Here is a 25,091-nt window from a genome sequence, read left to right on the forward strand (position 1 = left end):
TCTTCCGATCTATTCTTTCTTGGCCCAAGAACCCTAAGGTACAAAGGAAAAGAGACTGCTGTTTTCAGAGGCCTAGTGGGTCATGAGCCTCACAACCTGTCAACCTTTTCATAACTGTGGAAACAAAATTCAGCAGTTAAGGCACTTTTCCAAAGTCCCGCAGCTAATAAACGTCAGGGCTTGTATTAGATCCTTGACTTCAAAGTCTGTGGTCTTTCTACTATTAAAAAAACCTCAGAACTTCTCAGCCTGATCTTTTGGGCTGGATAATTGTTTGTTGTGGAACTGTCCTGTGTATTTTAAGGTGTTTGCAGTATCCCTGGCATCTGCTCTTTACTGGCCAGTAGTGACCCCCAGCCCAAGTTGTAAAAACCAAAGATGTCTCCAGACATTACCGACTGTCCTCAGGGGGCAAAATTGCCCTTCTTTGAGAACCATGGATCTAAGCCATCCTAGGATTTTATCTGATGTTTATAAATTTCAAATCACTTCCTTACTTCACTCTGTCCACCTGCTGTCACTTGCCTCTGGAAATAGAATGTTCACCAACAGAAATTAACACCTTGTTTCTCAAAGTGTCATCCGAGAACTAGCAGCAGTGAGAACGTTCAAGGGTGTACTAGAGAGTCAGAATCCTAGGCCACTCCCCACAATCAGTATCTGCAATTTTTTTTTTTTTTTTTGTATCTGCATTTTTAACATGATTCCCAGGTGATCCACATACACATTATAGTTTGAGAAGCACTCATCTTTCAAATCAGGCCAGAGCCCGCCTGCAAGTGTACAAGAAGGAGGGTTGGAAGAAGACACACTCAGATGACCCCTTATAAGCTCACCGAGAGTGGTTTTCTTCCTTTTTCTGCCATAGAGAAGCATACGCCAGTAGGGCATTCCTACTTATCAACCTCTGAACCAGCCTTGCCCACCCTAGTCTCTCATTGGACCTATAAAAACAGGCAATGTAACGTTTCTTAGTCACTCCCATTCTCCACTCCCAGCCATCTCCCCTCAGTCCTGATCCCTCCAGTCTTCCCACTCCTTCAGTGAAGACAGCTGCTGCCTGCAGCTCCTATCCATTGTAGAGTCAACATCACCAGCCCTGACCTCCCATTGCTCTAGTCTCCTGTCCTCGGTAGTCTCAGAGACATCTTCCCATGACTGGCTACAGACACCTGAGCACATGACAAAATCCACTATTATTTCTGCCTGTGATGACACTTTTCCCAGTTCCCCCTTGGCTCAGTCCTTCTGCCCATGTCATCTCTAGGAATCTGTCAGTCTCTTCTGACTTTTCTCTCCATTCCAGGTAAATATCTGATGTCTCTCATATCTTTCTTCTTAGCATTTCTATATATGCATCTTTCTTTGTAGTATTTCTGAGATCTGCCCCTTCCTTTCCATTTCTACAACCCATCTGGTATTTCTAAAAGTCCAAGGAAGACCATCTTCGTTACAGTCACCTTGAGTTTCACTCATTAAAAAAGGCCAAGTCCCAGGACCTACACCAGATCTACTGAATCAGAATCTTTCTGGTGAGACCAAGGAGATGCTCGTTTTTAACAAGCATCCCACTCCAGGAGATTCTTCTGCTTGCTAAGGTTTGGGGTTCCTATAGCCTGATCCAGACCCTTATCAACTCATGCAAGGAACAGCTTCCTAACTCCCAACCCCTCCTCCCAGCCTACCACATGTGTACCTAGTAGGAATGACTTTCTCAAATCTCTGTCATCATCTGTGACTCCTTTACTCAAGGACCAATAGTGGATCCAATTAAAATTCAAATATTTCAGCCTGGCCTTCAAAGCCCTCATCAGCTGACCCCCACTTAACTGACTGTATTCCTCTGTAATGCTGCAAATGGCCAAGGTAACCCAGATACGTAGAGTTCATATATTGTTTCTGTTTCCCCCACCTTGTACATATGATTATTTCCACCTAAAATGTAAGCCTTACTCTTCTTCAGAAGTATGACAAAGTAAGGGCCAAGTGTAAATCAAGAAGTGAACATCTCTCCCACTTTTCAAAAGTAAGTCTTAATAAAAATAAATTAATCTTAATGCCCAGTGTGGTTAAGAAAAGAAAAATAAATGAACTTGTTTCTAATGGCCTGACACTTAGATATAGAACCCCAAAGTCACCATCACCCTCTTGCTAGAGCTACTTAATTTTGATAAATGTTAGGAAAACAAAGAAAATCAATTCTTAAAATAGGATAACATGGAATATATTTCAGTTCCACCTTCGAGATTTGTTACATGAAAGTCTGGTTCTCCAAGCCTAGTTTTTTTCTAACCTGGGTCCTCCAGGACACCTGCTGCTGAAGAACACGTGGCGTCTAGGCATTCTTTGATCCTTCTCAATAATCCATGCCCACCTTTTTGTATTTTTTGTATTTTTGTATTTGTTTGTATTTTTGGAGAATTTTCTCCCAAAATGGGTACAACCTTTGCTTGTTCTGATTATAAGAAAAGCAATATGTTTTGAAGTACATATATATGTGAATAGCACTATAAAAGAACCAAAAAAAGGAGTACTAAACTCCTTGTATTACAACCAAAACCAAACAAAATGTCCACATAGTGACACGAGCACTTAAAACACTACGTGAGTCAAACAGAACACAGTAGAAACTCTGGAGTCTTTTACGTAAGCCTGTGAGCTTGCAGTTTACAGCCCTAGTTGAGTGGATAACTGTACCCAACACCATTCTCCATTCACTCGCCATTTTCCTAATGCTCCTGGTGCAGGTACTGAACCTGTTTCTGGCCTTGCTTCTGAGCTCCTTCAGTGCTGACAACCTGGCAGCCACAGACGATGATGGAGAAATGAACAACCTGCAAATCTCCGTGATCCGGATCAAGAAGGGCGTGGCGTGGATCAAACTGAAAGTGCACGCCTTCATGCAGGCCCATTTCAAGCAGCGCGAGGCTGACGAAGTGAAACCTCTGGACGAGCTGTACGAGAAGAAAGCCAACTGCATCGCCAACCACACCGGCGCCGACATCCACCGGAACGGTGACTTCCAGAAGAATGGCAACGGCACCACCAGCGGCATCGGCAGCAGCGTGGAGAAGTACATCATCGACGAGGACCACATGTCCTTCATCAACAATCCCAACCTGACTGTGCGAGTGCCCATCGCCGTCGGCGAGTCCGATTTTGAGAACCTAAACACCGAGGACGTCAGCAGCGAGTCGGATCCTGAAGGCAGCAAAGATGTAAGGTCCCAGCTGAGAAACCTGTCTTGATCCTGTGTAGGAACAAATGATCAGCCTTGGGACTGGTCCAGCCATGGGCCTGGCAGAGAGATTTTGGAATAGCCAACTCTCAACTTTGAACTTTTGGGCTTCCCTGACGACTCAGTAAAGAATCCGCCTGCAGTGCAGGAGAACTGGATTCAATCCCTGGGTTAGGAAGATCCCCTGGAGAAGGGAATGGCCACCCACTCCAGTATTCTGGCCTGGAGAATTCTGTGGACAGAGGAGCCTGGCAGGCTACAGTCCATGGGGACACAAAGAGTTGGACAAAACTGAGGGACTTTCACTTTACTTTCAACTTTGAGAACCAATTCTACCCACCCCAGACGAGCTAGATTCCTGAGATTGTCCCTCTTGCTTCTGAGTCATCTGGATCAGGGGCTGGAGGAAACCCTCGAGTACTTCCCTGCCATCAATCTGTCTGAGCTGTACCACTGAGACCAGCTACAGGCACCTTCTACTTAGGATGGACCCCTGTCATCCGCGAGCAGGCTATGATGTTGTACGCCCTCCTGACAGGTTCTGCAGGCCCTGTGACAGTTGTCAGCCCATGGTGAATTGCATGATGATGAGTTTCTAGCCTGAATTGTAGCTGCTGCGTCATCAGTACCAAAGGCAGTGTAGTCAGCATAGAGCAGACGTGCTGCTATAGCAATGCTTCTCTCCTTTCTCCTTATGTATCTAGAAACTGGACGACACCAGCTCCTCTGAAGGAAGCACCATTGACATCAAACCAGAAGTAGAAGAAGTCCCTGTGGAGCAGCCTGAGGAGTACTTGGATCCAGATGCCTGCTTCACGGAAGGTGAAAGGGGGCCAGGAGAGCGGATGGCATGTAGCACTTGCATGGCTTGCAGACAACGTTTATGCTAGGGTCCGTGGTTGGCCGGGGAGAAGGGGGCTCTGTGGGTATCTGCAGGAACTTTGTTCCCTGCCTCATCAGTTTCAGGGAGGCTGATACCATTTTCCCCATTGGATGCTCAGCTGTAACAAGTTTTTATTCTCAAACTTTTCTTTGTCCATTTTTCTCAACATCAGCCCCAAGACTTCCACCGTGTCTGCCTCCTGACTACCCTCTTCTCCTCCCGCTCACTGCTTCTTTATAGGATATCTTCCCATCACCAGAGGGCCTTGCCCTGGCTGCCTGGCAGCATAGCTTCAGCCCCACCACCCCTCCACTTCTGAGTCAAAGATTCTGAGTCAGCCGCTGAACTCCTGTTGTGCTGTGTGGTGGGGCAGCACCTGGGGGGCCTGGGCGCTCTGGGCGGGGCACGTCCCACAGTCTGATCTGCCTCTCCCGCTGGTGCCAGGTTGTGTCCAGAGATTTAAGTGCTGCCAGGTCAACATTGAGGAGGGACTGGGCAAGTCTTGGTGGATCCTGCGGAAAACCTGCTTCCTCATCGTGGAGCACAACTGGTTCGAGACCTTCATCATCTTCATGATTCTACTCAGCAGTGGTGCCCTGGTGAGGTCTGGGGAGAATCTGCTGGGGGATTGACTGGGCAGGGGTATAGAGACCAGCAGGAAAGACTGGGTGGCCTGAGCCCAGTTTCTCAAACAACACAGTCTGGCTGTAAACCAAGAGTAACGATCTACTCTGGTGCTTCGGGCTGGTGTTTTGAGTCCTGGGGATTAGAATTCACACTTGTCTGTATCTTCATCCTAGACCTCAGCATGATCCCTCTTGAGCCCAAGGCCCCCTTTTCATCAGGATAAGAATACGAATGACCAAGTATCTTCACTGCTTAGCTTGCCTCATTCAAAGCAACTTCCCTTACTTCCCTAAACCCCTGATTCACAAAGGACCACATGTTACATGATTCAGTTTATACAAAATGTCCAGAAGGAGCTGGTCTCTGGAGACAGAAAGCAGATTGGTGGTTGCCAGGACTAGGAGGAGATCGGGAGACTAGAGGGTGACAGCTGGAGGGTGTGGGGTTTCTTTGGAGGGTAATGAAAATATTCTAAGTTCGACTGAGGTGATGAATAAATGACTCTGAATGCATTAAGAGCTATTGCGCTGTAAACTTTAAGTAGCTGAATTGTGAGGTATGAAAATTACATCTCAAGAAAAGTTTTTTACAAAGAAAAGCCATGTGTAGCAAGGGACAGAGTGAAGGGAGACGGGGAGCTGATGACCCGCCAGCACAGGTGGGAAGGCTGCGGGGGGTTGCGGGGGTGGGGGTGGTACTTCCGTGTTGCTCATTTCCCTGTAGGCGCTATAGGCAGCTGCTGCCTCTCTTCCAGGCCTTCGAGGACATCTACATCGAGCAGAGGAAGACCATCCGTACCATCCTGGAGTATGCTGATAAAGTCTTCACCTACATCTTCATCCTGGAGATGTTGCTCAAGTGGACAGCCTACGGCTTCGTCAAGTTCTTCACCAATGCCTGGTGCTGGCTGGACTTCCTCATCGTGGCTGTACGTGTCCTGCTTTCTCCTTCCCTCCGCTGCCAGCAGGAAAACAAAGACAGGGACTGTCCTTCCTCTACTGGCTAGTGTTGCCTGGGGCCCAGTGGGTAGGCCGATAGGAGGTTTGGGTAAAGTTCCCTTCGGAGCACTCAGGTGGTGACTTGGGAAGCGATGCTGAAGTCCCCGCATTTGCTCCAGGGCCTAAGTCACCAGTTCATTAGTGGTTTCACCTAGAAGTTTCTGAGATTAGGAATGGGAAGAGGAATCACTGGTGTCCAAGCTTTGTTATTAGACTGGGAACAGGAAGGTTCTGGCCCCAGACCAGCAGTGTTGTCCTGCTGCTGCCAGGAGAGGGCTGAGAGGACGGGGCGGGCTGGGTGGGATCTAAGTAGACTCTCCTGCTGACCATGCCCAGGTACACTCCCATCCATCTCAAGTCTTCATACCAGACTCATCCGAACAAATCTGCCAAGGAGAGGAAAGAACCCAAAAGAAACCCTCCCCCGACTCCCACTCCTTCCCACACATGGCTATTTCCACAGTGGTGATCAAACTTAAAAAATCCTTTTTTTCTCCAGGTTTCAAGACCATCTCCATGGCTCAGTGGTCTTTACCTGCTGTGTTATTTTTCAGGCTGAAGCCACGTCACCTATAACTATTTCTCACTCCACCAGGAACTGTTCCTTATTGGGCTTTCTAACTATGATGAGTGCTTCTTCTTCTGTCTGATCACTGAAGCTTTTTTCTTCTAGTCAAATCAGCATTTGAATGAGAATGAATGGGAATTTCAGGAGCAGGGACAAAGGTGGCTTCACTTCCTTCTGAGGGTGGAGAAGGGGAGTGTTTGGCGGCTGGGTTGGTCCTTTTAAAATAGGTTTCATTGGTGAACTGCCTACGGAGCCCCTCTGGGCTGGCACGAAGCAGCACAGAAGTCAGAGGCACCAGGCACTCCGCACCAGGGTGATCTCTGCTGGGTTGATGCACTCCTTTCCCAACACAGCATCCTCTACTCCTTCCGAGAGCTGTCACTGTGCTCCAGTGGGGTGAGGAGGTCACTGCCCTTAGAGTGAAGAGGGAGGTCTTGCCCCAGGGTGGCCGGCATGAGCGCCTCTAGCCAGAGGTGGCAGCCCCTTGTGACGGAAGGGCCTCTGCCTCCTCCCACAGATGGGAAGCATGAGTTCTAGGAGGTGAGGAATGGGTTTGGGATTAAACCCAGAGACCTGAGGTGACACAGGCCAGTTTTCTTCCTACAGGACAGTGGAAGTTCCCTGGGGCCTTATTTCACTGTGACTCCTCAGGACCGCTTAGAGTCAGGTGGACCCTCGCGGGAGACCTAGGGGCCCCTTGTCTTCTAGATGTTCCAGAAACTCAAGATGGTTACATCCACTCCCACACTTCCAGCAGCCCTAGGGAAGCTGTGATTCAGCACAGACCTTCCCCACCTTGACCTGCCTCCTGTTCACCCTAACCTGTGCCACTCCCCTCCTCTTCCCTCTGGGTGGGCAATCAAGTACCCCACATTCCGCTGCTATTATAGAAGAAGTAACCGTTCTGCAGGTCTCTATGTATTTAGCAAATACTTTCAGCACTCTTTATACTAAGTGACAGGGAAGCGAAAGACATGAGAAAGACATGGAGCCCGCTGACAATAATCCTTAAATCCCCCCAACTTTGGGGAGTTGCTGGATTCTTCCATTGCCATGAGACCTGACTCTGGCTCCTGAAACACTTCTGGACCAGTAACTAATAAACAGAAATCAACAAAATACCATTCTCCATGTAGAATTGTCCCAGGAGCCATAGGGAGTCACAGGGGACAGGGAGGGATGGCCCTGGCCCTTGGGAAGCTCACCTTAGCTGTCCAGGCCACTCTTGTCTCATTCCAGGCTTGTGGAAATCCAGCATTCTGGGAACAGGTCTCGCTCAGTTTTCTCTCAGACAGAGCAGTGCCTTTATTCTTCATGGATCAAATGTTTATTCAACACCCACAGCACAAAACCTCCTGCCAGGTGTGGGGAAGCAGAGTATGCCAGAGTCGGGGCAGGGGTGGTAGCTCCAGTCTGTGCCCTGGCTGCACTGTGCGAGTTATGGATGGAGAATAAGGCTTAGACTGACACCTGGACAGCTGGAACCATCAGAGGCTTTGCTGTCCTTTTACATAAAAAGTCTGGTCCCTTTGGCATTTAGAACATCCAGCAGGTGTGAATTTTCGGCCCTCATTTAGCAGCCTCCCTGAGAGACTCTCTTCCCTCCCATCTCATCCACCAGTGACTCGATGCCGGAACCTGTTATCCATCACCTTGTTTGTTCCTCTAATGGATTTTCAGTCTTCCTCATTGCCTCTTGGAGCCTCTAAGAGTACTTTTTAGAATCATGGAGATGATCTAGACAACTTCCAAGATTAACTTTCTTTGTTTATAAGCCACATGAGTTCCCGGAGACAACATTTTCTTCTGCCCAGGTCCTTGGCTGCCCTGGAGATTGTGTCCTGGAAGAGAATTTCATCATCTTTTCCCAGGGAAATTTACCCCCAGCAGATCCAGAGATTAGCCAGCATATCTGTTCCAGGGATGGGAACTTGCAGAGACGATTCACCTCATCCTGAATTCACTACTGAAAACACTCTGCATTTGGAAATGTTCATGTCATTTTAAAAAAGTCACGCAGTGTCTCCCTTTTCTTCTATGCCTGCAGCCACAGATAGCCTGGATTTTTACTTGCCCTCAGTTCCTTTTCTTTTTCAGGTTTTATTCTTTCCTTAATTCTTTTAAGCAATGTTCTGATTATGTCCAGTGAGTGTTTAACATGGAGACTCAGCAGATTATAAAATTACCACTAACAACTCAGATAGGACGCTTGCCGATGCTGTTTTGGGAGGAGATCTTGGTTAGATTGGTCAGTTGAATAGCAGACCATCTCAGCAGCATTTACAGCCAGCCTCTGAATTGGCATCTATACCTCCTTCACCCTTTTCCCCACTTTGGGCCTATTTATCATCAGAAAAAAGCCTTATATGAAGCTTAGTTTTCTGTAATCTTTACCTGGCATAGTTATGCAGAATTGATTTGGGTATTTTGACCTCGAGTATTTGGTTAAAGTAGCTTACCTTCAGATGTACCCATTCAGGTCTCACTTAAGAATATGAGACAGTGTTAGATGCTTCAGGGTTGAGAGTTGGACGCGCCTGGCAGTCGTAGACAAAAGACAACTCCATGTGGATTCTTACTCTCAATGATGGATGGAGGGAAAATGATTGGCTGGTACTGCTGTGTTCTAGATAAAGCTTTTGAGGCTGTTGTTTTGCACAGAAATTACACTCTGAGCCATCTACCCTTCAAAGAACCTGAGTAGCCGAATAGGGCAGCAGTTCATTCCAGACTTGCTTTGGCTACTGCCTGGGCCTCCAGGGAAGAGGTCTCCATTCATGGATTATTAGGACAGGCATAGCCAAAGGTTCACACTGCTTTAAACTCTGAAACCTCTGAGCCTACTCATCCCTGACCCTCACTAGGCCATTGACATGCTACTTCTACCGCTGCCAGCCTGCTGCTTAATTATAAATATCTTTGTTTTTAAAAAGAAAAAACTTTTTGTACAGTTCAGAGATACAGAATCTTGAGAAGTAATTCCCTCAGCTAGAGTTTAAAAGCATCAAATGTAACCAAGAACCAAATTGTGGATTGTTTCTCTTTTTTTGCCTCTAAATTTGCTTTAAAATACCATCAGTTTAGGCTAAGCCAACCTATAATCATTACTTCCCAGTACAGGGAATTTAAGAATTGTTGATGAGAGCATCTTAACCTATCCCAGACTTGTGGTGCAGTATAAGGGAAATACTTCTCTAAGAAACCCAGAGCCCAAACAGTCTAACTAAAGATATTTCCAGTCGTCTTCCCCCTGAAGAGCTCTGTGTCTCTCAGGTTAGGCCCAGGCAGCCCTCTGTGTAGTTAAGGGATCTGTGGGATAGCCACTCTGCGAGCTCTGGTAGAATAAGGTGGGTTTGCCTCTGTAAAAGCAGGAAAGCATTTGACTGTGACTCCAGGCCTAGACACCAGACTACTTCTCCCCAGTGTGGCAATATACGCAGCTCCAAATTGTGCAGATACCATAATCCTTTCTTGGGGTTTTTGTCACCCAGCCAGTGGGGGTGTTGGCCTGTCTGTGGAAGAAAGAGTTCTGCCTGGGAATCAGGAGTTTGGGCCTTTAATCCTGGCTGCAGAACTGCCAGTGTTGATACTGGGCAAATTCTTGTGTGTGGGTCTCAGTTTCCTTATCTGTAAATAAAAAATTCATCCAAGAAGGCTTCCAGCCGTTATCCTGATGATAAGAATAAGAGAAGATTTTCCTAGAAAGGTTAGACCTGAGGCCAGTTCTTTTGGGGCTTTGTGGAGAGAAAGTATGGGAATTATAAGGGAAAATATGGATTCAGTTGTCCAGACCTACCCAAGTTCTCGTGACCATGAAAGAGCTGTGATTCTAGTTAAAAAGATGGAAGGATTGTTGCAGTTAAAAGTGAGAGAGTCACTTGAGTTCCCATGGAGCCAAAGTTCTGTCAAGAAGTTTCTTCATTTGGTCCTTTTCTTGTTGGGAACTGCAAAGCCTACTATGGTACTCATTGAATCTGTTTCCTTGTTGATGTAGTAACTGATCCAATTCTCAAACAAATGGTTTCTTGTCAACCAGGAGTCAGAGAGCTTGTCCTTGTTGGAAGTCCGTGGTGAATGAGCTGAGGCGGGGGCAGCCTGTGTGGAGTGTGTGTATTTATCTGTATTCTTTTCCATAGGTACCATTAAATTTGTCTGGCTTAATTTAATGGGAACTTCTGGGACCTGCAGAGACTGTAAAGGGCGAGGGTAAGGTTTTTGTCATCTGTTCAGGCTCCTCTCCTTCCAATGGAACTTCCTTATTCCCCCTATCCTGTCAGCCTCTTCCCTTTGCCAGTTTGTATGTTTGTTCTTCTGCCCTCTCTCGACGTTCTCTTCCCTTTGTGTTTTTTTCTTCTGCCTCAACCACCTTTCCTTCCAGGTCGTTTGAGTCCAAGTTGAAGTAGGCAGCTGGTGTAACGCACTTCCTCTTCCGGGGGGGCGGGGCCCAGTCTGTGTAATCAGGGCTAGGGGTTTTATTCTAACACTCTGGATCCTCTGTTTCTTTTTTGTTGTTGTTGCTGTTTTATCTTTTGTTTCCTTTGTTTTGTTTTTGTTTTTCTCTTCTGTTTCCGTGTAGGTCTCTTTAGTCAGCCTTATAGCTAATGCCCTGGGCTACTCGGAACTAGGTGCCATAAAGTCCCTTAGGACCCTAAGAGCTTTGAGACCCTTAAGAGCCTTATCACGATTTGAAGGGATGAGGGTAAGATACTAAGAGCAGCTGATCCTTCTGCATGCCAGTGGAAACTGTTGAAGCATGCTAGAACTGATCACACGGTGGGAAGATCATTCAAACACGAATTCTGTGATGCAGCTGCTGTCTTGATCCTCCACTCTCTCTCCCCCGCACCTGCCCTGTGCGAAGGGGACTCACATTAAGCTGCCTCATCATATTAATACTGGCCCCACCCCCAACAACATGCCATCGCAGACCATGTTAACATTGGCTATTCTCATTTGGCCTGGCTTACCTGTAGCACTTGGGGCGGCTTTCTGGGCTGTTGATTTAATAGGGAGAATCACCAGGTGCAAAGAAGGGGAATTGTCACCCACAGACTCACTGAAAAGCAGAGGCCACAGACAGGGAGAGTGCTGGATAGGGGTGTGGGCCAGGTGGGGACCGTGGCCTTGGAGTCGCTGAGAAAGCAGCTGAGAAGGGGCTGGAAGCTGGGACGGTAGGCCTGGAAATGGGGACGGAACAGAATTTGGCATGACCCTGGGAAAAGAAATGCTTTTCTTTCTATTCTGATTCCTCTTATTGCACCTTGTTGTTCTCAGCCCAGTCCCATAAGGACTGGCAGCCTCTGTCTGATAGCAAAGCTTTCCTCCTCATCCCCTACCCCTCTGCCCATGCTCTCTGGTCCCCTGTTGTAACACTGCTAAAATAACAACCAGGTACAATGATAGATGACTATCAGCTAATTCATCTGAAATTTCTCAACCCCTGCTGTTACCTGCTTGGGCAATACTCCACCCAAATCCAAACAGTGCAAGGTGCTGTCACCCTGCCAACTGAGAAATAAGCCTTCCTCTTTTGGTGCCTTTTTGCTGTCTCTCTTGGTTTAAAAAATTTTTGTGTGTGGGCACATGTATGTGCATGAGCACACACATAGTCAGTTTCCTAAAATCAAATGGACAACTGGCTGTTGATGGTAATAGTTGTCCGGTGGTAATCAGAGAGGTCTGTTATACTTAACGAGACCAAGAAAACTCACTTTAATTCAGATGTTGAATACATGCAGGAGAGCAAACCAGAGGATATTTTTTAAATATGCAGAGATCAAACATTAAACTGTTGGAATGACCCACACAGAGCAAGACTGCTCAGGGAAACTAGGTACCAGAGCAGTACTGCGTCACTCCGTTCTCATCTGTGGGTTCCTGGCCACTGCTCCATGAAGCCACCCGCATCTGCCCAGGAGGATGAACATCTCCCTTGGCCTTGGGGATTTGATGATTTTGGTTTATGCAGACACATGCTTTCTGTGAGACGTTTGCATTTCTGCTGTAGCACAGTCACAGTTTGGTTTACTCAACAGAACCTTTCTGCAGCCCACCTGAAACCATCTGCAGGAAGGTCTGTTCCACAGCAGCATACGTTTATTTGAATTAAGGAAAAAAAGTTGGGATTCTAAGTCTTTCTCCCACAGATAAAAGATTTTAGAATGTGTGCAATTAGGTCATTGTTATGCTTAGGCTAAATGTAAGTAGGGAGAGAGTCTATTGAAGAGGGCTTAGCATTTTAGGGGGCTCTGGTGTCATTGAAGATAGGGTTAAAATGCTCTTCCCTCCTCCCCAACCTTCCTACTATTTTCAGAAGAGGTTAGTTAAATATTTTAAATAAGTTGTACTAGTTTTGTTAGGAGAAGGCAATGGCACCCCACTCCAGTACTTTTGCCTGGAAAATCCCATGGATGGAAGAGCCTGGAAGGCTGCAGTCCATGGGGTCGCTGAGGGTCAGACACGACTGAGTGACTTCACTTTCACTTTTCACTTTCATGCATTGGAGAAGGAAATGGCAACCCACTCCAGTGTTCTTGCCTGGAGAATCCCAGGGACAGGGGAGCCTGGTGGGCTGCCGTCTATGGGGTCACACAGAGTCGGACACGACTGAAGTGACTTAGCAATAGCAATAGTTTTGTTATAGAGCTGATCATCCATTTTGTTGACTGAAGGCAATAATTGCAACATTGTGCCTCAACTCAGTAGCCTGTGATCCTCCACCATGCCCCAGGATGGGTCCCAGATCTCCTAAAGTGAAACCAGTGATACCCAAAGAAAGCCTGAAAAAGAGATGCCCAGTTGACACTTGCTACAATCTTTCTCCGTCTGGGAGCCCATTACTGCCAGTCCCACCCAGTGGCAGAGGTAGCCCTCATTGACCAGCTGTGGCCAGTTGACTCACAAGGACCTTGTGTGAATAGTCTGAACACCAGGGCCCTTCTGGTGGCCACACCTCTTCCCTTTAGCTCCTCCCCCTTTCCTCTCCTTTCCTGGACTCCCAGTTTCATTCCTTCAAAACTTGTCAACTTTCAAGTTGTTTAGGAACGCAGGGATCTGGAATGGGTGACCTTTGAATAGAAAGTTTTATTTGAAAAGCATTAACAAAGGTTTTTTTGAGATGAGATAATTAGGGCAGGCGCAAGTTTGAACCCAAAATCAGGCTCTGAAACAGTAGACATTCAGTAAGGAAAGTTCTGGTAACGGATGACCCCACCTTTGGTTGACTCCAGTCATCGACAGCATGGCCATTTCTGGTTGGGCCGGAGGTGAGGGCTTATGACCCGTTCCTGGGCAGCAGTCCCCCAGCCCTTTTGTGCAAGACCTGCAAGAAGGGACGAGTGAATTTGCCTGAGCTTATTGTAAGTCCCCCAGTAATAAGCAGGGTCAGGGATTGACGTTTCGTCTGAACGTTGCCCTTCCACAGGGATGTGTTTTCTACTTCTTGGTTTGGGTCCTTGGGTGTGCCACCACTTGAGAGACTACCCTTAGAAAATGTTAAACAAGAACTAAATACCATCAACGCAGATGGACTCAACTGTCACTGTGCTGCTCCAGTGAGAGGCTCAGACCTTCACTTGCGAGGGAACATAAGGCCCTAGCTTGTCCTGGGACCCTGACTTCAGACTCTTCCTCAAACCAAAGACCAGAACACTGAAATGCTCATGCTGTTGGCAAAGGAATACTTAATGTAGTTCTTTGCTTTTCTCTCCTCCATAGTAATCTTCATTTAAGGACTGTGCTGTGCTATTAGATTTTTGAGGGCACACAATAGTAATGCTATGAAACATGCATGCATTTCTGTTGATTGTCAGTACCTAGTTGTCCATTAAAGCCATGTTCCCTCTGCCATGTGTTAAAAGCTATTTGACAGATTTTATGGTATTTAATGAGTATTTATAGTATTTAATGTTCCAGGCATTATAGAGAAGACAAAAATGCTGAAAGAATTAGTACACGTGGGAATTTTTCATCAATGAGATTTGTATCAATTGCTAAATATAAACTTCTATTGAAAAAAGTAGCTTTATAGATTGCTAGATCCTAGCTTTAAGTAATATTTGTATACCTGATCTTTAAAAATAATTTCATCATAATTAAAAACAATATAGAGTAATTTGAGCTATTAGAGGGCAGAAGAGGAGATCCAATTATGTAATTATCCTTGGAAACTTAAGTTGTCACTTTTATACATAGATACCTGTAGTAAAAGAGTTAAAATAAGAAAGCATATTTTCTTGTTCTTTGGTTGCTGAGAATATTAAGCTAATGTTCACAAGGAAGAATTATTAGAAATGTCATCAACTCTCTACTGTTCGGTTCATGAAATGAAGCTAAGTTCTTCTTTGATTATAATGAAAGTACATTTCATTATAAGTGAAAGCACATTTACATCTTTAAGTACACATTGGACTTTATGGGATTTCTATGTCCTGTGTATCACAGAACACCCAGTAAATACTTTTGTGTATCGATTCCTATGTGCAGATCTGTGAGTATAACAGTGAAAGTAGCTGATTATTCTTCCCTGCTGTAAATATTACCCCATACTTGACTGTAAGACACAGACACCATGCAGGACAGGTTAGACTGGGTTAAGGTAGCCAGAAGAGTTCCTGGAGGAGGTATATTCTGACTTGATATAAAAAGCAAGATTTCTAGGTTTCAGATCTTTGGGGACCAACTTCCATATTGCAGACCTGTGATGGTCTAATAGAAGGTCATTATCTCTCATCCAAGCTCTGCTGCAAAATGCTGTCACACAGACTGGAGCTTTTGAAACTTTACATAACCTACTCTCTTACTTTTGAGAAATAATTATTTCATTTGTAGGTCATCCTCCTTTTGCCTGTTCTTTTGCACATTTCATTGCCTCATAGTGCTCCCATCAAAGGGTGAACAGCTATAGAAAGAGGTTAAATTCAAGTCTGATCACCTGACAAATTTGGTAACATAAGCAAATATGAGTATCATTCTCAAAAATAACCTTGGGGAGTTTCCAGATTTCAGATATCCTGGCTCTCCTTGTTCAAAGTGATGAAGAATGCAAGTATAATTATTTTATTCTAAGGACAAAACTGTTAGATCTAAAAGAGATTTCTTGGTCTAAGAATTAAGAAATAACTGCCTCTCAGTCTAAAGGCCTTCTTAACATGAATTGGAGAAGCACAAAACTAATATTTTAATTTAAGGGAGAGTGACTCCTTAGCAGAGTATCATTGCCTTTCTGAAAGAGGACAGAAGAGACAGCTCTTCTCAGCCACATGTGCCAATGAGTGGCATTACAATCTAAGGCGCAACAGAGATGAGGAAAATCGGATCCCGCTCAGGCTCAAACTAGAGCCCAGAGCTGCCCCCTGGTGTTCCTTGTACAGCACAGCCCTTTAAGCCCTTTTGGTCCTGTGCTGGTTGGCAGCGGACCCTATCTTCTTCCCTACACCGAAAAACGGGTGCAGGAGTGTGGTGATACTTGTCACCTTCTTCTAACAAAACATGAGAAGAGTTTGTTTATATACAGGATCTCTATTTTAACTCCACTTATCCTCCAAGGATGCTAGAAAAGAAAAACATGCTTCCCATTTCAGGGTCACCTTTCTGGGCCTTAGCAGTCCTGCTTAAGACAACAGCAAGTAAGAATCAGGGCAGGAATGATCGCCAGCATTGTTTTCTGTCCCGCTACCTGAAATGCTATTTTTGTAAGCACTTTGAACTCCTCTAGTGAAAACTGCTACAACAGTGGAAGTACTGTCTAGCTCTTCTCATCTAAGTTATGACGCAAAGTTAAAAACAACCCAGAAACTTAGATTCCTAATGGGACTTCTTTTCCTTTTTTTTTCATTCCTGAGTCTACTGTAGTCAGTGATTTTTAACAATAAGCCAGTTTGGGGGGTTTCAAGAGCGATGATCTAACCCAAAACTCTCCAAAAAACCCTTTTTCCAGTAGTACATTGTGAAGAGTCAAGTCAAACCTGGGATTGACCAGAGAGATATCAGCATTAGCCAAGCAGGGGCCGACTCAGACTGAGAAGCCTGCAAAGTCAGAAAGATAAAAAGACTGAAGAAGAATAGTGAACCTTGCGTGAAAAACACAACTGTTCAGATTTTGTTTTATACTGTTTGGTAGAGGGAATATAGCTTTTTTTTTTTTTTTTCTTGAGCCTGCAAAATGATGCATGCTCAGCTCTTGCCTGAAGTAAGATAACTGGCCTTGCATAGTCATAAAAGAGACTTTATGTACTGTCAAGTGATTCACTGCTAACCCTTCAGGGTAGTTCTCTGTGGTTTTGAGCAATCTCACCTTGATTTGCAGAGGGGGAATGTCTGTGGAAAGGCAGCTGGCGAGCTTGAAATCACTCAGATTGTCCTGTGAGGGCCATATTTCATGAGTTGGTAAGAAGGAAGACTAGACAATGAAATGATTTTTTCAGTCCCAGATTGGTGCCTAAGAGAAAGACCTAGGTCAACTTGGGCAGGGGAATTTGTGTTCCCTAAAGAAGTAATTTTTAGAATTCCCCAAAGTATATTTCAGAGAAATACAAAATTTTGGTCCTGTTTATGGATCTGTCTGATTACCCTAATTCCAAAGGGAACATAATATTTCCATAGTCATAACAAGCCATACAGTGTCATTCCCCCCCTGGAAATCAAAAGAGTGCGCGTGCCTGTACTTCTTGCCGACACTCAGCGACCTCCCCCTTCCAACGCAGGTGGTGGTGAATGCCTTGGTGGGCGCCATCCCCTCCATCATGAATGTGCTGCTGGTGTGTCTCATCTTCTGGCTGATTTTCAGCATCATGGGAGTTAACCTGTTTGCGGGAAAGTACCACTATTGCTTTAATGAGTCTTCTGAGATCCGATTTGAAATTGAAGATGTCAACAATAAAACAGAGTGCGAAAAGCTCATGGAGGGGAACAACACAGAAATCAGATGGAAGAACGTGAAGATCAACTTTGACAATGTTGGGGCAGGATATCTGGCGCTTCTTCAAGTGGTAAGATTGTTTTCAGTCCTGTGAGAATTGGACAGCTAGCAGAAATCTCCTTTCGTTCTTTTTCAACCCTGTGTCCAGAATCAGGGTTGCTCTTAAGTAAGGGGTCACTGTCATTTCCCAAAGCAGATCCAGGGAGACACCTCTCCTGAGTACTGTGAGGTCTCTAAGACCTCAGTCAAGGGAATCTGTCATTGTGCTCAGAAGTTGAGTTCCGCTTAGCAAATAAGGATTTCTGCAACACAGTAAGGTTGCAGAGAGATCACCTTTTTTCTCCAGGACAGAAGTATGTAGTTGAAATAGGTAAGTCACAGACCAAAAAGAAAAAAAGGGCAATTTTGATGGAGCAGAACAATCCCACATTAACTGCTATGCCAGAGTTAACTGAAGAATATGACAATATGGTGGTGCTATGATGCTGCCACTATGTCATCTCAACTGCAGAGAAGGGTCTCCATGTATCACAGCAAGAAATGAAGCATTTCATCATGTCTAGTTTTCTGTCTCTCTCTGGCCAATTTTCTGGAGTGTTTGACAGGATAGTATGATGCAATGAAAACTCCTGGGCTTTGAAATCAGATGTAGGTTTGAGCCACACTCTGACATTTATTGGATATGTAACCTTGGACAAATTACTCAACCTCCCTGAGTCTTTTTCTTCATCTCTTAAATTTGAATAGTAATACCTTGCATGGTAGTTAAGAGGATTCATGGTGATTTATTAACATTCCCTAACAATGCCTGGCACACAGCAGGCATGTGCTTAATTAATAGTGTTTGCTCTTACGTTTCTTTGTTACTATTACAACTATTTTTACATCATATAGTTTCTGGGAGGATTAAATGTGATAGTGCAGGTGAAGCACTCAACTCAGCCTTGAGTGTAGTAAACTCTTAACTATTAGCTAGAAGGAGGCAGAGTTAATGGGATGAGCAGGGGTTTATCCCATTCCACAGCTCTTTAGTTGTTCTGTCCCGGTTCAAAAAATTGGACCCACAGATTGAACCAGAATTGGAGCAGCTTCAAGAAACCAGTGCCCATTAGCTGGCCAAATGTTGTATTGAGTCCCCACCATATGCTAGGCACTGTGCTTGGGCATTACCAGGGCCATCAGATGAATAAAGAACTGCCCAGGCCCTGAGAAAACTTAGGATCTGGTTGAGTTACTTAAATGGTAAACATGGAGGCTGTTAAATTGGTTACCCATATTAGTTTCCAAAATCAGGTTAGGCACAATGGGAGAATTGAGTAGGGGCTGCCTAGGATAAAGCCGGTATTGCCACTACAGTAGGGTAAATGTGTGTTACTGAAGAGGGAAAAGTTCTAATTGAGGTTTTTTCTTAGTGAAACTATGAATTTTTCAAACCCCCATTACTTGTTTAACACGGTTTTTAAAAATGACTCCTTCATAAAAGAGGGGTCAGTTCTGAGTAACATCAGTAGATCCCTGCCAGTCATAATAACATCAGTAGATCCCTGCCAGTCATAATAACATCAGTAGATCCCTGCCAGTCATAATAACATCAGTAGATCCCTGCCAGTCATAAATAGGAGTTTGCCCTTGCTTTGGGCCACCTTCTTAGACTCATTCTGAAGACCTTTTGTAAAAGTGCTGACTCAACTACCATTGTCAACATGTTCCTTTGCCAGACTTTGATGTTATACTCAGGGACTTAGACAAAGCTCCCATGGGATCTGTATTAACAAACAGAAAATTTCTGCGTCCACTTGAGGCTGCACCCAAACTCCCTAACTTGTGTTCTCACAGAACCTAAGCCTGCCTTTTCGACCCTACCTAGACTCCCACCCACCCACCCGCTAACAGGCACAGTCTAATGACTGACTCTGTTTCCAGGCAACCTTTAAAGGCTGGATGGACATCATGTATGCAGCCGTAGATTCCCGAAAGGTAAGGATATACCTGGTGAGATCACAGCCTTCTTAAATGATTAGAAAGCTCATGGCATGGTGAAGCTCAGTCAAGAGAGAGAGAAAGGGTTAGAACAGTTACTGCTTGTCCTATTGATTGTAGATCACTTTCCCCCCTCTCAGTGAGTTATCAATCACTGTCTTCCAGTGGCTCCAGATGGTTAGGCTGTTGGCTTTCACCTGACCCTCATGGAGCTGTCTCCTCTTCAGTGCTGATTTGAACTAAGTGTGGCTCCGAGCAGACAGCCCTCCCTTCTCCTTCCCCTCCCAGTTTGCATATTTTCCACCTATGTCCTGGCAGGAATAACACCTTCTCAGGGCAGGACCTGCCAGTGTGGAAAAGCAGACAGAATCTAGGGCTGCCACCCAGCTTGCTCAGCGGCTCAAGTGGTTGATGTAGCTGATGGCCTTGGCGTGTCAAAATCTATCTGATCCCCCAAGCTAGGAGCTGACTCTCTTTTCTCTCCTGTCCTTTGACAGCCTGATGAGCAGCCTAAGTATGAGGACAACATCTACATGTACATCTACTTTGTCATCTTCATCATCTTCGGCTCCTTCTTCACCCTGAACCTGTTCATTGGTGTCATCATTGATAACTTCAATCAACAAAAGAAAAAGATAGGTCTCCTCCCCGCATTGCCAGTGGCCAGAGGTCAACCCAGACGAGAGGCACTTCTGTCCCTCTGTCTGGAGAAAAAGGCCTCTCTTTCTTTAGAATCCACATCACGACGTCACTGTGGCACAGCCTCACAATATCGTAGGCCCAGCCAGCTCGTTGTCTTCTGCTGGATTTTGCAGTGTGAGGTTTTCCACACTTATTAGACCAAACCAGCAATTTACTGGTACCAAATTTACTAGCAGTTCTTGAGGCTCTTTACTGGGTTTGACCTCCCACCAGAGGGAGGTTGGGTCCCAGAGGGTCTAGCAACAGCTGAGAAGGAAAGCAGCAGATGAACAGCTTAAGTTAGAAGTAGAAACTGTCTCGTTTTGGCATTATCTTTGTTCCTCCCTGGACCACCAGCACTTTGGGATTTGAGAGATCAACCTTGGAAAGCTCCTTCCTCACTTGTCCCAGATGGTTACTTTTTCTAAAGCAAATTGAAAAGATTACTCTTGTCATTCATTTTCTAAATCAAGTCTGTCCCAACAGACTCCAAGGAACTTCTCAAATTGCTCCCACCAAGATTTCTAAATTTTTAATATTGTCGGAAATGGGCCACTAGCTAGAACTTGAAAATCCTTTCATTTTATTTATTTGGTTTTTTTCCTTTCATTTTAAAATGTCTTTTTTAAGAATTGTATTAGGAAGCAGGCCCCCCAAAATTTATGAAGATGCGTTTAGAATCATAGCTCTCAAATTTACCCTTCCCTGAGGGTCTGTCAGTCTATTCTCTTCCTTCCTTCCTTCCCATCTCCTAGCAGGTCTCAGAAATCCCAACCTGAAAACAAAGACAGGTATATTTTTGAGTTAGAATAGTTGTCAGGCCTTCCTCACTCTGGGACAGCCGTTAGCTAAACTGACCTCTGGCTTAAGAGGGTGACCCCTGGTTTATAGTGAAGGGCGTAAGGCCTTCCGGGTTCCCAGGGCTGCACCTACAGGATGTAAGAGCCAGTTGTAATTGCGCGTCCTCTTTTTCCTCCTTTACTTTGGAGGTCAGGACATCTTCATGACCGAAGAACAGAAGAAGTACTACAACGCCATGAAAAAGCTGGGCTCAAAGAAACCACAGAAGCCCATCCCCCGCCCTCTGGTGAGTTCACTGTACCGGCCCAGGGCAGGTGAGACTCCATATGAAGAAAGACACGGCGGAGTTACTGCAGAGAAAGGAGGGGGCAAATGAGGGGCGGCCTGTGCCCTCCAGTCCGCCCCTCGCTGTCCATCCACAAGATCTAAGGAAGGGAATTTCCTGGCGGTCCAGTGGTTAGGACTCTGTGCTTTCACCGTCAAGGGCACGGGTTCAGTCCCTGGTCAGGGAACTAAGACCCTGTCATGTGGAGTGGCCAAAAACGAAAAGATCTGAGGAAGAAGGGAGGATGGGTTATGGTATGGGGTGACCTTTGCATTTGCACCCAGCCTTTTCTCGGAGCCTTCCTTGGGTGGCAACAGAGAATCGACATGTTGACCACATTGGCTCTTGCCCTGGTAGAGAGATGTTTGTTTTAAGAGACCACCTAAAAATTAACAGCAGAATGTGCAGTGAAAGCTGATCTCTTTCCTATAAGTACAAGATAGGATTTGGTCATTATTTTCTCCATGCTCTCCTTAACAAGTAAGTCTTTGCAGGGATGTGCCTGAAAGTGAAAATAATTTGTGAGAGCAGGAGAAGGTGAAACTAGGGAAGTCAGATGGCCTGATTTCCTCCCTTGAACGGAGCCTTTTGTAAAACAGACTTGGGGACAGGGATTCTGCATGGCCCTTGTGTTGGGGATTGTCCTCTTGCTTCAAAGTAGGAGATGCTATGTTCCTGAAGCCGTACACCCTGCTAGGTGGGATGTGACCCCCAAAAGCCAGGCTCAAAGTTCCATCTTCTGTAACTTTTATTTAAAGTAACTTTTTATTTAAAATAAAAATTTAAAAACCTACAGCAGAACTCTTAAAAGCATACCTGACAACCTAATTTGTAAAAATAAAAGTGGGGCTATTTTGTTTGAGTCAAGAAGGGGAGTCCCAGTTTTGGGCCAGTCTTCTGAGAAGAGCAAAAAACAAGAATGGGTGTCTGAGAGCCTTTTCCTGACTTAGCCCCACATACCCTGTTCCTGGCGACCTCCTCTCCCCAATTTCTGAGGGCGAGGAAAGCCCTTCCTCACTGCAGAACAGTTTGAAAACCACCAAGTTAAGTAATCCTAAGAAGAAGCATATGCTTAAGTGCCTAGGTACCCCAAAAAATCAGGGAGCTCTTAAGAAAGAGAACGTTTTCTATTATTTCTTTGATGTTAGTTTCCACAGTGTGATAGAAGTGTGGCCAAAGGGAATGGAAGAGGGCTGACGTTTCTAAAGCTCTGTTCAGTACTTTGTACATGGGAGCCTGCGTGTGTTTTCTCCCCCACTAACAGAAATGCTCAGTGTGGTAGGAAGTGTTAATAGTTATTCCACAAAGAGTTACACATCTCCTACTGTGTACCAAGCACTATGCAAAAAGTGATCAAATTTAGGCACCACCATCATGGAGCTTACAGTATAGTGGGGCTACAGATAATAAATAAGTAACCAACAGTAATTATAAAATGTGGAATGTTGTGAGAAAAAAAAAATGCACTGAAGGACCATGATAGAAAATAATGGAAGCCTGGCGTGGAGGATCTCTTCCAACAGAGTTGGGTCTATTTGAGCAGATGAAAAGGAGTCAGAATGCCAGGGAACGAGATCCTGGAAAAGCAAATGAGGCCTTAAAAGTGGGAAATATTAGTGTGGCCAGGTGGTGATGAACTAGAGGTGGGGGGTGTGAGGTGAGCAAGACCAGACTGTGGTAGGCACTTTTAAACCAGGTTAACCAGAGGAATTTTGTTGCAAGCCTGATGGGAAAGCGGTGAGAGGTTTTAAGTAGGAGAGTGATGTGATCCATTTCTGTTTTTAAGTAATCGACACTTGCCACTGTGTGGAGACTGTGTTGGATAAGGGCAAGAGAATAAGCGGGAAGACCAATCAGGAGACCCTTCTAGAGGTCCAGAGGGAAGACTGTGGCTTAGGCTAGAGTAGGGCAACAGGAATGGAATGAAGTGGATGAATTCAAGGAAGAATCAACAGGGTCTGCAGTGCGTTGAATGAGGGATGAGGGAAAGGGAAGAGCAAGAATGACCCTTAGATTTCTGGCTTAGATACTGGATGAATAATCGCAGTGAGAAAGGAGCAGGTTGGGGGATGGTGGGAGAAAGGACTTGTTGAGCTCAAGATGCTTATGCAGTGCCAAGCAAACAGCCCAGGAGTTCGGAGGAAAGCTACAAGCTGGACGAGAAAACGCTTGGGAAACTAAGTGTAGAGGTAATGTGTGAGCAGTAGGAAAAGATGGCACGTGAGCTCTCCAGGGAAGGAAGAAGAGATGAAGGGAGAGCAGAAATGGCCGGCAAATGAGACCAAAAAGGGACAGCTGGAGACGCAGGAAGGCACACGGAAGCATGTGATGGCATAAAGAAAAGAGTGGTGATTTTAAAGAGCTCTTGATGAGGGGACGTTGACGGTAGTCTTTGTCCATTTCCTGCTGCCGGCCAGCACTGCAACCGAGAAAGCAGAGAGAACTTGGATTCACAGGGAGGCAGCTCCCACAGTCTGCTGGGGAAGGTTTTCAAGAAGCCTTTTCTGTCTTTCCTCCCTCCCCACCCAGAACAAAATCCAAGGGATCGTCTTTGATTTTGTCACTCAACAAGCCTTCGACATTGTTATCATGATGCTCATTTGCCTTAACATGGTGACGATGATGGTGGAGACAGATACTCAGAGCAAGCAGATGGAGAACATCCTCTACTGGATCAACCTGGTCTTCGTCATCTTCTTCACCTGTGAGTGTGTGCTCAAAATGTTTGCCTTGCGGCACTACTACTTCACCATTGGCTGGAACATCTTCGACTTCGTGGTGGTCATCCTCTCCATTGTGGGTGAGTGGGGCAGGAGGGGCGGGGGAGGGGACCCGGCGGACCCTGAGGATGGGATTCCTGGGAGTGCAGCGGATGACATGCGGCCGAGGGGCCCGCAGGGTTACCCCCATGGTGCCCTCAGTCATCTTGTGGGGCTGCCCACATCGCTGACATGGGTCAGCGAGTGTCTGTGAGTGTTCACGGTAGTCTTGGATTCCAAATTCTGTGGTTGAAGAGGGGGAAAAGATTAGATTTGGTTCTTGCTTTCAAAGAGTTTACATTCTAACAGGGAAAAAAAAAATTGTATTTTAAAGTCTATCAGTAGCAGTGTAACGTGAAAAAAGCCCTGGTAAGAGATTGTTACATTGGATGTTAATGAGAATTCTGGTGATGGTGGCTGTGTCAACACTTCGGCTGTTGCCAACACTCATTTACTACAATTTTATGGTGCTGAGTAGTTGGAGAGTTTCTTCACTTGTGTTATCTCATTATGACAGCCCAGGAATCAAGGTATTTTATTATCTTCGCTGTGAAGATGTCCAGAGTCACTCAACTCAGAGGTGGCAGAGACAGAATTCAAGTTGGTTTTTAGCAGTGACTTTGTGGCATTTGTTTTAACCAACAAAGGGCCTGGAAGGGCTGGTGTCCTGGCAGGCAGTGGAAATGCTGTCCTATTGACCACCCTCCTCAAAATTTCCCTGCCTTCCTCACAGGCTTCTCGAATGATGCCACACTGCCTTGGTCCCAGGTGGGTGTGACTCGAGCCAGAGTGCCCGAGACAGGGAACCGGTCCCAGAGCTGAGGTGGTGACTGTGGCCACCAGAAGGCAACTGTCCTCCCACTGTCTAGTCCTGTCCTCCAGAGCACCATGTCCAAAAATGTGTTGTGTAATCTCATGTATTTCTCCTCAAGCAAAGAATCCCATAATGAAACTACTTTGGGCAACACTGTACGTTGCATTTCCCTTCAGAGGGTCACAGGGCACATTAGCCCACAGGAGGCGCTTGGAAGTCTTGGGGTAAAGAATTCTATTTAAAACGCCATCCCACCTTTATCCAATCACAACACCCTGTTTTCAAGTAATAATAATGTTTCTCAGACTTCAACGGAATATATTCTGTGCCAGTCATCATTCTGAGCTCTTTACGTGTTTTAATTCATGCAGTCATCACAACAGCCCTGTAAATATCCTGAGGAGCCAAGGCACAGAGCAGTTACTGAGACACGCAGCTGATGAGCGAGCAAGCCCGGCCCTGGCCTCAGCTCCACACCCGAAACCTCCCACCAAACACA

General features: G+C 45.6%; 1 protein-coding gene across 1 annotated transcript in view; it reads left to right on the forward strand.

Annotated features, from left to right (window-relative positions):
- The window catches only part of SCN8A (sodium channel, voltage gated, type VIII, alpha subunit), a 193,806-nt gene that overhangs the window by 163,098 nt on the left and 5,617 nt on the right, over positions 1-25,091 (forward strand). The window contains exons 18-27 of the mRNA XM_010857857.1: positions 2,748-3,218; positions 3,943-4,060; positions 4,566-4,720; positions 5,503-5,676; positions 10,891-11,013; positions 17,018-17,302; positions 19,156-19,209; positions 19,710-19,847; positions 20,876-20,980; positions 23,549-23,819. Coding sequence (XP_010856159.1) covers positions 2,748-3,218; positions 3,943-4,060; positions 4,566-4,720; positions 5,503-5,676; positions 10,891-11,013; positions 17,018-17,302; positions 19,156-19,209; positions 19,710-19,847; positions 20,876-20,980; positions 23,549-23,819 — 1,894 coding nt within the window. The remainder of the gene's footprint in view (positions 1-2,747; positions 3,219-3,942; positions 4,061-4,565; positions 4,721-5,502; positions 5,677-10,890; positions 11,014-17,017; positions 17,303-19,155; positions 19,210-19,709; positions 19,848-20,875; positions 20,981-23,548; positions 23,820-25,091) is intronic.

The sequence above is a fragment of the Bison bison genome, unplaced genomic scaffold, assembly GCF_000754665.1.
Source record: "Bison bison bison isolate TAMUID 2011002044 unplaced genomic scaffold, Bison_UMD1.0 scf7180017864383, whole genome shotgun sequence".
Taxonomy (NCBI): Eukaryota; Metazoa; Chordata; class Mammalia; order Artiodactyla; family Bovidae; genus Bison; species Bison bison.